General features: G+C 34.2%; 1 protein-coding gene across 1 annotated transcript; it reads right to left on the reverse strand.

Annotated features, from left to right (window-relative positions):
• Positions 1-563: 563 nt before the first annotated feature.
• LOC106353563 (N-alpha-acetyltransferase 35, NatC auxiliary subunit-like) lies at positions 564-6,575 on the reverse strand. The gene is made up of 16 exons (XM_013793321.3): positions 6,343-6,575; positions 6,208-6,275; positions 5,816-5,971; positions 5,530-5,697; positions 4,878-5,028; positions 4,408-4,487; positions 3,847-4,119; positions 3,566-3,709; positions 2,858-2,989; positions 2,359-2,457; positions 2,156-2,218; positions 1,720-1,924; positions 1,500-1,615; positions 1,323-1,391; positions 1,088-1,186; positions 564-930 (listed from the first exon to the last, which is right to left on the reverse strand). Exons 1-16 carry the CDS (start codon positions 6,452-6,454, stop codon positions 703-705), a joined length of 2,163 nt encoding a protein of 720 aa, XP_013648775.1. The 5' UTR covers positions 6,455-6,575; the 3' UTR covers positions 564-702.
• Between the last annotated feature and the right edge of the window lie 7,057 nt (positions 6,576-13,632).

The raw sequence follows: 13,632 nt of genomic DNA on the forward strand, positions 1-13,632 counted from the left end.
TAGCTGAGAAATGAAAGTATGAGCATCAGAGGCCTTGGCAGCTTCCACAACATCATCTATTGTTGCATCTTTTTTGCCAGACAATATGTTCTCCTTTATGGATGTGGCAAAAAGGGCAGGCTCTTGGCTAACTAAACCCATTTGAGACCATAGCCACTTCTCTTGCAGCTTATCAATGGATACACATTTGTTCAGAAAAAAAATAAAAACTACTATATATGAGAAATTTAATGTTCAGATGTATTTGTAGTTTTCTTAAAGAAAATAATATATACGTTCAAAAAGAAAAAAATATAAGAAAATACTACTAAATCATTTTAAATCGACAATGTCTATGTATCTTATTTTAATGTACAGTTTGATTTAAAACAATTTTAAATATAAAACATGGTTAAATCTGATCATAATAATACATATATTTCAATCATATTTTTGTTATATCAATGATAGTTACATTAAAGGTTTATTCATCTAAGATTTATATAAATATTATTATGTATTAGTTTAAATATAAATTATATATATATAAATAGACTATCTAACACATTTTTCCGCGCATCGCGAAGAGAAAGACTCTAGCATAAATAATAATATTGTTAAAAAGTTCAGAAAGCCACAAAATTTTACAGTAAAAGACGGAGGGTGGTATCATAGAAAAGGGCAAAACACATGATTAAAAAACTAAATAGGGACGGTAGATATTCATGATCGACGAACAACAGCAGTGGCGAAATGAGGATGATGGATGAACTCAAACGAGACCTTAAGACAACGGTCTTGACAGAGGAGGTTTACGGCAATAATATTGTGTTCCGCGACTTGTTCTAATCCAACTACTTCTGCCAATTTATCAGGGTCGTTCGCGTAACCCACCTTTATCTCTTTAGCCATCTTTTGTGCGTCTCGGAAGCACTCGTACACAGGAAGGTACTGCAGTAAACAAAAACAAAAAAGAGTAATGGATACAACTTTTCAATTCATACCCCATATACACGTTCATTACTAAAACTTCATGATTGTCTTACAAAAATCATAATTCAACTTCCAATGAGATTGACTATAAAAAAGTTGTAAAGATCAAACTTACATCGAGACGAGCATGACAAGTGGATTCAGAGAATGACTCATATGCATCATATTTGGGAAGCGAAGCCTTCTGGAGAAGTCCAAAATGCTGAACAAATTTCTGCAAGACAAGGGAAATGGGAACTCGACTGTCATACACGGTAAAACATAGAAACCACATATCTATCACAGAAGCTGGAAGTTTGCATATTAAAACATCAATAAATATGCAACAGAAAACAGATTTACACTTTTACCTCATTTTCGGTATTAAAAGGTCCTTGACTCTTTGAACACATTCCTTCATTTCTTAAAGCAGCAATCATCTATGGTTTACGTACACAAGGTTTGGTTAGGTTGGGAAAAAAAGTATCTGATGACATTTTAATCAAACGAGCTTGAAAGCAAGAGACTGAAAGAGAAAAAAAAAGTACCACTGTGAGCCCTTGTGCAAGGCTAGTCTGACACTTAAGAAGTAATACCCATAGACTAATCCTATCTTCCCGAGCCATATCCCTGGAATAATCCTCCTCCTTTGCCTTCCGTTCCTCTGATCCAAGTGATGACGCGTACGTGAGTAAACAGAGACATACAAATACAGTATACAATTACGCCAAGGATACAAAAGGAACAAAAGAATTTACCAATGCTTACCAGTGTGAACAATAATTAACACCCTGAAGTGTGCTTTTTCAGCAAGCTTCCAGAGTATAATGTACATATACCAGTACACCATACAATATTCACTTGGAGAGTAGAGCTTTAGATCGAACCCCAGCACAAGAAAGCGAAGTGCCACCCAATGAATTTGCTCCTCTAACCAACCATAAATATGATTTAAAATGAGCGCAGACTTATCCTGAAAAGGTACAAAATATGCATGTTAACACTATTCCATCTCTACTTTTCACTAGCGCAAACAAAATTCAAAAAGAGAAAAGCAAGAAATTTAGAGGTTAGACTACTCGTTTGCTTCTGCTAAAAACAAAAGTACAATAGTAATCCCCATCTGCCAAAGCAAGAAATTTACAGATAGATGTTTGATTCAATGGACCTGTCATCGATGGCACAGTAATGGTAGTTAACATACCCCATTTTTCGGAGTGCGCGGTGTTGTAACTTGCTGCATCATATGACCAACAGTGATCCCCATCTGCCAAATACAGGACCAAAAATGAATTGAGATGTTAACACAAAAACCTAAATCAGTAGGCACACAATTTTTAGGGTAAGCAAAAACATTAAGAGACAAAAAACGTTATACTGTTATTTCATAATCGTAAAAGGTATCACCTGCACATTGAATATACTCCAGTCGTTTAATATTTTCCCAAGCTTACGCCTCTGCCATGGGGTATTAGCACATAGTATCTTAAGCAGATTAATCATCAACTGCACATCAAAATCAGAACAGATCAGACAGAGCTTTCTATGTTAGAAACCTGTTGATTACTTTATCCATTTGATACATCTTTCCAGAGGCTATCAAAAACATTATGGCCAAAGTTTCCACAAAAAAAAAAAAAAATTGTCTATATTTATATACATAAGAAAATCTTCAAGGTTTTATGAAGGTTTAAAACCCTTTTCCAAAGTAATTTGCCATCCATTTTTCTCAAACAAATGAATAACTACCAAAAATCAAAGTCCAACGCTGACTTAAAACAGAGTGCCTCGCCAGGAAAATAAAATAAAAAACCACCTTATACTAGTTTGTAGGTGAATCAGCGTATCCCTTTTCACATCTTTATACAAAATAAGTGACTCCACAGTATTTTTAAATACTAGTTACCTGATTAAGTTGAAGAATGTACTCATTCAAATGAAGTCCATGGTTCTTTGTGACGTCCAATGCAAGAGATCTTGCGCAAATAGTCAAAAAGGTATCACGGCCATAAAGCTTCCCATCTTGCACAAGGAGAAGCTGTAGAACAAAATCTTTCATTGAGTTTAAAAGGAAAGGCATTATGCTAGCTTAATACGTAATGTATTTTACAAGTATTGCTTACATCATAACAAAAAAGACTACCGTATCAGTGCTCAACGGATACTACAACCAGTCTAGAATCAACCACAGTTATGTATATCAGATCATAATCCCACGTCGCCATAACTAACATCTAGTCATTAAGAAATAGTAAAAGATCAACAGCGAGGAGAAGATTCAACAGGTCTCTTGGGGAAGGGGACTTTAGAGTTGTATATTCCAAGCGGTTCTAGGTTCATAAAATGAGAATACTGGCATATCTACATGGTTCAATCATTCAACTCTTACTCAGAAAATGAGATATTAAAACAAAAGACCTGCGAGCAAGGTAAGAGGAAAAAAAGAGACAATATATTGGACTACGCAAACATAACCCAAAGGATGCATGTGAACAACTTCAGTACAATCACAGCCACAATATTTGCGTAAAACAATAAAATGTGAATGTATTGGTATAGGAAGCCGAAAGCATAGAGCTGCGAGACATCGATGTATTAAGTTATAGATCAGCACCTGAAGATGAGCTCTAGCAACTAAATCAGGACGAGATTTTTGAAATTGAACCACAAACTGCAAGACGGCATCTAAATCTGGTTCCAATTTGAATGCACAGATCTGATCCAGATTGTGAAGAAGTTTCACATAATAGTCGATAGCCTGGAGAACAAAAAGGTTGTAAGAAAGATGTTATCAAACAAAACTTATTCTAGCATCTCTCCTATATTATATATATATATATATATATATATACACACACAATATATTATGCATACAGAGAATATGGATGTCCCAACCTTTTTCCAAGAAAGAAGTTTAATGGCACGCGGGGGAGTTGGAGCTGATAATCGTTTGTTTAAATTAGGATCAAATCCAATTGGGTGACGACCCGATCCAGTTGTACTTTCTTCCATCTCGTTTTTGCCATTTTCGACAGTCTCTAAACTTAGAAATTCCACAGAGCTCAGAACAGACTCTAGCTCGGCTATGCAATACGCTATGTGTTTCCTTGCCAATTCTAGGCCTCGTCCTTGTGGTCTTCTCATACAATTAAGAGCGTGAAGAAAATGCTGAAAGTTATTGAGAAAAAGTTAAGAGGACTAGCAATGCAACAACTCCATTACAGCTCTACTAAGACATAAAAGACAATTACGGAAACAAAATAACAATTCGTAACTCATATGTTTGACAAGTATTTCTAACCATAAACGAAACAAACTTTATCATAAAACGAACAGACTCAGTACTATATTATACACTAGTTAATGTGACCTCCAAATGTTAAGTTGAGAAAATCTGTAAACAACAAATAAAATGTAACAAAACTTATCAAAGAAGTAATTATAAAAGCATGAGACCTTACGAAAACGTATCCTGCATAACAGAGCTTTGCAAAAGCCCTCTTCCAATTGCGGATTAGTTTGTAGAGGTTCCAGTTCTGCATCATTCGAAATACAAGAAAAACAAAGTCATTGGCCTTTCTTCGTGCTGTTATGAAGCAGTGTTACAATTAAACAAAGAATCATATAACTCCAGAGATGGTAATTCTTCAATAGAAATGATCAGCAGACTTTACATATATCAATACTCAGTAGAAGACTCAAAATAATCATATATAGGCCAGAGAGGGCATGTTGTTATATGTTTAGGGAGCAGCTGCACAATATCTATTTCCAATTCATAATCCAAATCACCATTATACATTGTCAACAGCATATCAAGGAAAAGACGAAATGAAAGACTCTTCAATTCCACCATATGAATACTCTCTTTGTATCTCTATCTAGCAAGCATGAAGCATGTGCATGCAAAATAAAAAAGAAAGTACCTTCGAATACTCTCCTCTTTGATGATGTAGCCTTGCAAGCACGCAGCTGACGACAGATTGTTTCTTCGACCGCATTTAAGAGTAACAAGCCCTTCCCATCTTCATCCCCATTAAAAGGAAGACCATATGTCATGGTAAAAAGATCCTCTTCCTGTTATCAAACAGGCAACAGGTGAATCATTCAGTGTAAAAATTCATGACAGCAGGAGCAGATGTTTAGTATAGTCCAAAGCGAAAACTTAGAAAATATAACAACAAATATTATCCAGCGTTTATATGCATTTACCAACGCTATAGTGAAACTTAATATATACAACTAAGTTGTAGCATCTTAAGCTAGACTAAAATGAATGTAAAGACTTAATTAGAAAAGGAGAGTAAAGTGAATCCAGTGTCTCCAAGCAGGGAAATGTGGCTTCTAAACTATAGTGGGAGCATTAACATTTTAACATAGATAAGCTTAAGAAAAATGAAATTCAGAAAGGGTATGCAACACTTTTTTTCTTTAAACCAGCAAAAAACATAGTGGATACATCAGATTTAAGAAGCAAACATTGAACACAGACTACACCACTAATGAAAAGCGGAACATTAGCAATGGACCAAAAAATAATAATAAAGAGGAATAAAATTTTTGCTAAAGTTAATTTACTTCGTTTGTACGTGCATCTGAAACAACAGAAACAAGAGCCCTGCAAGTTGCTCGGATGACCCTACAAAAGGAATGCAATAGAGCATGTGAAGATGTCCTCTCAGGTCTCAGAACATAGATGCATGAAAACACAGTTTGTGCCAATGAATGACCCATGTGCCACGTTGCCTGCGAAAGAGAAGAAAGCTTATAAGGAAGTGACAAGAGATCAGCCAAAATCAGGTAATACCTTTGAAGCAAAAATTAAAAGAAACCTCCAAGTCGGAGGTATTTAAATAGAGATTACCTCGCAGGCCAAGAGATGGTCCATAATGTCAATGATGCATTGCACATCGACGGTCCTATCAGAACTGATAGGGACGGGCGCAAAGCCACTTTCAATGGCTTCGTCAATAGAATAAAATGTAGACACCATCCCGGAATCCATCTTTGGGTCCATTATCTATTAGATTGGCAAGATGAAATCAATTAACTAGTCATATGGAGCAGCTATGCACACTTAATATGTCTTTTATTAAGTAACAATATATATATATATATATATATATATATGCATTTTCTAGGACACTAGGGTTGTAAAGCTTTCATAACTAGTGGCACCAGGTTTCAATCTAGAATGAAAAAAAAAAAAAAAAAACTATATCTATATGTGTTGTAGAAATAAAGAAGAGCAGGAACCTCTAACGCAGACATAGCAGCAAAAAGATTGAAATTATCTCCATGAATGAGCTCGCCCTCATTAAGATCTGCATGAGAAAGATAATAGGAACAGAGTCTAAACCAAAGAATCGATTGAGGAGAGGGAAAGAGTACCACTGCAAGCGGCGGAAAGGAGAGGCGATACATGGGCCCAGACAGAGTTATCACCGCAGCTTCTAGGCTCCTGATCAATCGATGACGATTCTTCTTCCCTCACTGATTGCATCGCTAACTTACAAATCGCCTTGAATCGAGGGGTTTTGCCGGTTTATGGTATCGGGGGCTGGACACTTGCCTGAGCAGTTTAGGGCAATTTCCCGGTCAGGTTCCTATACGGGAATTAATACAATCATATAACTTGTGGGCTTTCATGTTTATTCATACCTTAAGCTGTTTAAGCCCATTTAGATTATATATAGAGTCAATGACACAATTCGGAGGGCTTTACATATTAACATACTTTGGACCTGTACCTTGACCTTTTGTTTTTGGAAAACAACTTAAGATATATACTTTGTACCTTTACCATTTTAGTTATTTTGTGCATGTAGTATACTTTGTGCTTATAAAGTGGAATATATGTGTCGAAATTACCCTTGGTTTGAAGGAGATGAGTTCGCAAAAAAGTAGCCATTTTGTTGAGTTTCAAACTAATTGGAGAAATTTATTTAATGTTCAAAAAGAAAGTTATGTTGCGTTGAAAGTGTTTGTTCTTGTAGTTATCTACACATCAATCTAGACCATTAAATGAATGTGATCTAATGGCTTAGATAAGATGTTATAAACCATAAAAAACTGTTACATCATTTGCTTTTATTTTTATTTGTTTATATTTTATACCAGTGGTTTGTCCACCCTACGGGCGGGATGTTGTTTCCATTATTTATGTATCGTATTTTATTGTATTTTAAATGTAATTCAATTTTTTTGGGTTAAAAACTATATCAAGTTGGTCTATAATATTTAAATTTTTATATTAAAATATGAAAAAAAAATTTGCAACTTCTAAGTTGTGTTTTTGTGTGGTTACAGGTAATTGTTTTTTTTAGTAAAGATTTTTTTAGCAGCTTCTAAGTTGTGTTTAGAAAGAGTGTCAAATATGCAAAAGTTTTCCTCCTTTAAGATGTTTTTTTGTAAATCTACGTCACACATATATAGCATATCTTCTATTAGTTTTATCGGTCTCAAAATGTCTTTGGTTGGCTTGTATTGTTGGGCAAAAAAATAACTAAATCATTTTCTGACCTTGCGTATCAGAACTAAGACTAAACTGAATATTTTGTTTTTGTTTGTATAATTTTTGATTACCCACATACAACTATTGGTCGTTGTCTCGTTGATAATGTTTGTAAGTTTTAAATGTGGTTTTTGAATTCATTATAGTTGTAAGTTGATAGGTATATTATTTTGTTGTTGTCTCACATGTTGTTTTCTTTTTCATTTGGAAGTTTTGTAGCTCTAATAAATCCATGCAAAATATATGAAACTCAAATTTGATCAAGCCATTTATGATCTGCGTGGAACTTGTAATATTTTTAAGAATCGCTTTTTAACATAGATGATTCCAATATTTTAGTTCCTAAAAAACTTATAAATGACTCTAGAGGTAATAATAATATGGTTGTTTATATTAGAAACAAATCATTAACAATAAGGACTCATAACAATAACTAAAACATTAGTTTAAATCATTTTGTAAATCTAAGATGTCCTATACTTTTTTTTGGTCATATGTGCATGCTTGATTAGACATAGTGTATGTTTGTGGGCGGAGATATTTCTCACATGACCATGACTGACTTCGGTGACCTTCTTTACCACATGCAAATCATTGACACATTGCAGGGACCACCACTGAAAATATGTGTTACATAAAACTTGCATTTTAGATACCCGATCTTTGGACATTGATCGCATTTTGGAAATGGACGACTTGTAGCTCGAGTTCTCAACAGTTGTGTGGTGACATGGATTCTGGACTATCACAATTTTGCCTTTCCCCGCTGATGTTTTCTTGACCTTAAATTATGTCAATGGAGCTTATATTGATAGTATAGCATATGATTGTTAGTGAGAAGCAGCAAAATCGCATATGTCGAGTTGAAGAATGATTTATGTTTTCTTTCATCTTCTTTCTCTAGTCTTACATCATATACAGTAAAAACTCTATAAATTATTAATGGTGGGATTATGATACTTATTAATTTATAAAAAGTTTTCTTTTCTGGATTTTATTATTTTAGAATATATTTTTTATAAAAGAGAAAATAATTGATTTTACTATATATATATTAGTTAATTTTTCAAAATTTAACTTTCACATTATTTTTATTATATTATTTGGTGTATAGAAAACAAGTTTTAAAAAATTTAAATATGGTTTAGTTATAATTATACTAAATATTAGTGAAATATATTGAAGTGTTAATAAAATATTGAGATAATTCTATTACAAAGCAAACAATACAATTGTTTGTTTGTACTTATGTAAAATGTAATATATACATAAATTATTAATTATGATTTAAATGGGGCCATATATTTACATAAGATTCGCTAAAAAAATATTATGTTATTATTTTATCGATTTACGTCTTTGAATCGGTCCAACTTGGGACCGAAACTTTATATTAATTTATTGAATATTAATTTCTAATGTATTAAAAATGAATTTTGACTAACTTCAGTAGCCTTACCTCTGAAGTCTTCTAGAAGCAGGGAATTGATCATTTGTCAGAGCCGGTGTTTTAGAGAAAGATTAGAACCTAAAGAGAATGTCGAAAAGGAAATATTATGGTGTAAAGTCTCTTTAGCTCTATATTTGTATTGGATGACGTACTGTCGAAGGCGGTGAAGCTGGATACAGTAGACATAACAAGATTTGTAAATGTGGTAGTGTAGCCTTATAATAGATATTTGTAAACATAGATGATTGAAGTGTAATATTTATAAATAATTGGACAAAACTAAAAATGAGATATGTTGGTCACAAAAAAAAAAACTAAAAATTAAAAAAATGGTTAATAGGATATAGCTTGTGGAAGACTTAATCACATCTCTTAATCTCACCTATTAGACACCTATAATGTAGTAACAAATATATCACTTTTTAACATTTCATTAGAAAAATATTCCCTTGAAATTAAGGATTTTATTATACTATTATTTTATTAATAGATTTTGTCTGTTCTGTAATTCTGGTATTTAACTTTTGTTTGTAATACATACGATAATAAATGAACATTATTTGTTTGTTTTCTCAAAAAAAATAACATTATTTGTTTGTATATGTTACTAATATTGACGTTAAAAGTTTTTAATAATATAACAAAAAATCAGAAGAGGTAACATGGAACGTGAGTGCATAGATGTCTGTATCTTTTGACTTTATTGTCTCTGTCCTTTGTTTATCAATATTTTTCTTGTACTTCCACTTCCAGTCTAATGGCCGATCTAAAATTCTAGATTTTCCGTTCATATTTTTTTACTTCCACACCCTTCGCTCAAAACAGAGAGAGCCTGTAAACTTTTCTATATCTTGATTTGTAACAATACTCTCCTTCTTATCTCTCTTCTCTCTTTCACTTCAAGCATCACTATCTCAGTCTGTGTACATAGAAATACATCAGCTTATAAGCTTTAAATATCAACCCCCAGATTGGTCTGCCAGCAAAGAACTTGTGTACCTTTAATGGCGTCACGTGCAGAGATGGCATGGAGTCTTTGGTTGATCTCTACTCCAAGCCTCTCAACGTCAGATTTAATGATAGATGAGCTTCAAAGGGAAAGTATGGAATGTTTTGTTGGGAGATACGATTATCATGTCCTTCCTCTGTCCGTATTTATAGTCCTAAAGTTTCATATGTTACCATGAAAGAGTGTATGAGAAATCAATGCGAGGGAGTGGAGATCAACCAACTATTGAATGTAAAGAAAAGGCATTACTCGCCATTGATTGTCGAAAGAAAAAAAAACGAAGCGCAATGTGTCCTTTTCGGCTTGAGCACATAGGTAAAGAAAGAAGAGGGCTTAAAAATTTGTGGTTGGGCTTTGCGTAATAAAATGTCCATGAGTGGTCCAACACAAAGCAAAGGTAGAAGACTCAAGAAGACATGGCCGGCGTGAGACGAAGAACAAATGAGGAACAGCGGTGATTGCCTGGTGTCGGGGAATAGAGAAAATCCTAAACGAAAATGGACCAGATGAGTTACATTTTGTAAAGACCCATAAACACACACATAATAAAGAGTGATGAGAGCCCAAATAGAAAAGATGAAGAGATAGTAAAAGTGACACATGTCCAATTTTAAACATAGGAGTGGTGAGGTGGCATCATGAGAAGTGAGAAAACTCAACTTTATTGTAATAGACTAGTAGTATGTCCGCGCTACGCGCAGGATTTTTGTATATTCTAAACTACTCGGTTGATGCATGTATCTCTCTCGTTCCATTTTTTCGGACGCTATCTTTAATTCTCCCTCACTCAGTATATCTCTTTCTCTCTTAGTGCAGCGAGGAGTACTTCTGTTGTGATTAGAGTGAGAAAACATTTTTGAAGTTTCCGGCGCTAACCAGTTTTTACATAATGATTTAATATATGAGTTGGTTTCTTATAGTTTTTACTAAAATCTATTTCTCTTCTCTTTTTGTCATCGATTAGTTTTTTAAAAACGTTCTTAAAGTTCCCCCTTGTTAACGATAAAGTTTGTTTTCAAATTTCTGTCTTCACCTTGCTAATAGGTTGTATTTCATTTGTTTTAAGTAGTTTTATGGCAGGAACCTTATGGAGGATGATATCAACTGCTTAATGTATGTGTGGTCAAACTTTCCAGTAGTTTGGGACTCTGTCGTTCCTACTAATGGAACTGATCAATCCCTGGTGGTTATCTTGATTGTTACTCCTGTCTCAGCTGTGGTATCAACTTCAGTCTTTGGAGCTTCATATGTGCTCTTTTCCTGGCATAGCTTCATCTCACTTCTTAGCTTATGTGTTGGATAATTCCAAGCTTGTGGAAACTTAACATATTATTAGATGTTTAATATTTTAAGATAAACACAATAAGGAAACATAGAAATAGGAAAAGGAAGTTTCTATTTAGGTTAGGTTTGTGTTTTCCATATCCCACATGTTAAAGGGAATTGTCTTTCATATAAATATAGGTCTAATGGAGAGGTATTCCATATGATCTAAGAGAAACATATTGAGAGCTTTAGTTTTGAGTAGTTTCTAAAGCTAATAAGAAAAGTTATTCTTATAACTCTTTGTGTTTCTAAGAGATCTGAATTGGTATCAGAGCCTCAGGTTGGAGACTCGATCTAAGCTTAAGATCCTGGTGCTTGTGAACAAGAGATCGTGTAAGCAAGATGGCGGACGTGACTAGGGCTCCACGCACAAAGGACTTTGGATCTACATCCATCCATTGTCTGATGTTATCATCAACAAACTACCAGGTTTGGTCGATGAGGAGGAAGGAGATGATCGTCGGAATGCAGAGTGTAACACACGAAGAAGGCGTGTGTAACGCATGTCTACCAGAGAAGCAGATTAGACACTCGTTACCAAGTGTAACACACGGAGAAGCCGTGTGTGACACATGTTTTGCAGGGAAGCAAATCAGAGACTCATTACCGACTAAGGCCATGGTTTGTACATCAAAGCCATTGGGATTATTGCTTGGATATTTGTGTGGACGAATCGCACCACCAACGCTATCAAATCACCGTGAGGCATTCTATCGGTTCAAAAGATTTCACACCGATAGAGGAGGAGAGTTTTCCTCAGCTGTGTTCAACCTAGGTTGCACCGATAGAGGAGGAGAGGTTGTCTTAGTTATGTTCAATCTACGATGCACCGATAGAGGAGGAGAGTTTGCCTCAGGCGAATTCAATCTATTCTGTGAAGAGAATAGAGTTGAAGCTATGGCAGCCGAGGTGGATTCTATCACAAGAAACAAGACGTGTGAGCTTGTGGATAGACTGGTGTTAAACATACGTGGGTATGTGACACAAAGATAGAAGAGTGTAACACGACTCACATAGGAGTGTGTGACACAAAGATGGAAGAGTGTAACACAACGCACGTACCAATGGAGTCAAGGTTAAAGATCTTAAAGGCTGAAGACGAACCAGAGATAAATACATCAGATGTTGAGCAGAAGGCCGACATCCTTACCAGAGCTCACGTACGCAAGATGGCAGACGTGACCAAAGTTATCATCATAGGGAGCTTCAACCATAAGACTCATCGCAACTTAAGTGAAGAGGTCAGGAGAAGGTTCTACAAGAACTGGGCCAATTCTAAGAAGAGGTGGTACGGAAGCGAGGAGAGCATCCGGTCTAACCTTGAGAAAGATGTGAATCCAATGAGTGGATTCGCACACCATGGTGTGGTGAAAGAAGATTACTTGAGAATTATGTTCAAGCAAATGAGGAGTGTAATCGGAGTTCAAGAAATTGATCTCCCTAATTCAAGTTGGAATTAAGGGGGTGAATGTTGGATAATTTCAAGCTTGTGGAAACTTAACATATTATTAGATGTTTAATATGTTAAAATAAACACAATAAAGAAACCTAGAAATAGGAAAAAAAAGTTTCTATTTAGGTTAGGTTTGTATTTTTCATATCCCACATGTTAAAAGGAATTGTCTTTCATATAAATATAGGTCTAATGGAGAAGTGTTCCATATGATCTAAGAGAAACATATTGAGAGCTTTAGTTTTGAATAGTTTTTAAAGCTAATAAGAAAAGTTGTTTTTAAAACTGTTTGTGTTTCTAAGAGATCTGATTATGGACATCGAGTTTAGAGGACTTCTTCATGTATTTGGTTATTTAAGTGTAATGGCTTATATCTAGCAATTTCTTGCTTATCGATATGTTACTTTAGCACTTGCTCTTTGTGCAAGTTTGACTTTGTTATTTCCTATTGTAAACATTGTTTCTCTGGTTGGAGAGTTATCTACAAGTCTATAAAAAGATTAGTTGACCAAAAAAAATTGGCGTCTAATAAATATTTCGGTGAGATTAAGATATTTTTCAATAAAATCTTTAAAATACAATATTTATCGAAGATCTTAAGGTATATCTATCTTCATAAAATACTTTGGTTTAATATTTGTTTCTATTTTGCAATATTTTGTTATATATTACGTGTAAAGGATAATTTTGTTATTGCTCTTCTTTATTCAGTTTCAGTTTCAATGTGGTTAACTAAAAAAATTAATACGGTTATTGAGATTGTTTTAGTGGGGCTATGTTTTCTTTTTGTTTTTGAGGTGTAAATATTTGATATGTATGTTTTATTTTAGATCATTTAGATTGTTAAATTTTTTATATTGCGTCTTTTGTTCAGACAGTGCGATTATACATTTTTTTTTAAATTTTAATACCAGTATTAGATTTATGTT

The sequence above is a fragment of the Brassica napus genome, chromosome C3 (genome assembly GCF_020379485.1).
Source record: "Brassica napus cultivar Da-Ae chromosome C3, Da-Ae, whole genome shotgun sequence".
Taxonomy (NCBI): domain Eukaryota; kingdom Viridiplantae; phylum Streptophyta; class Magnoliopsida; order Brassicales; family Brassicaceae; genus Brassica; species Brassica napus.

Bases quoted from the DNA above. Each gene is read 5' to 3' on its own strand.
- LOC106353563 (XM_013793321.3), bottom strand. From the start codon at position 6,454: ATGCAATCAGTGAGGGAAGAAGAATCGTCATCGATTGATCAGGAGCCT. The intron at 1,925-2,155 runs GTATGTTAACTA...GTACCTTTTCAG, and splicing joins CGCGCACTCCGAAAAATGGG to GATAAGTCTGCGCTCATTTT. The intron at 1,616-1,719 runs GTAAGCATTGGT...CACTTGGATCAG, and splicing joins GTTAATTATTGTTCACACTG to AGGAACGGAAGGCAAAGGAG.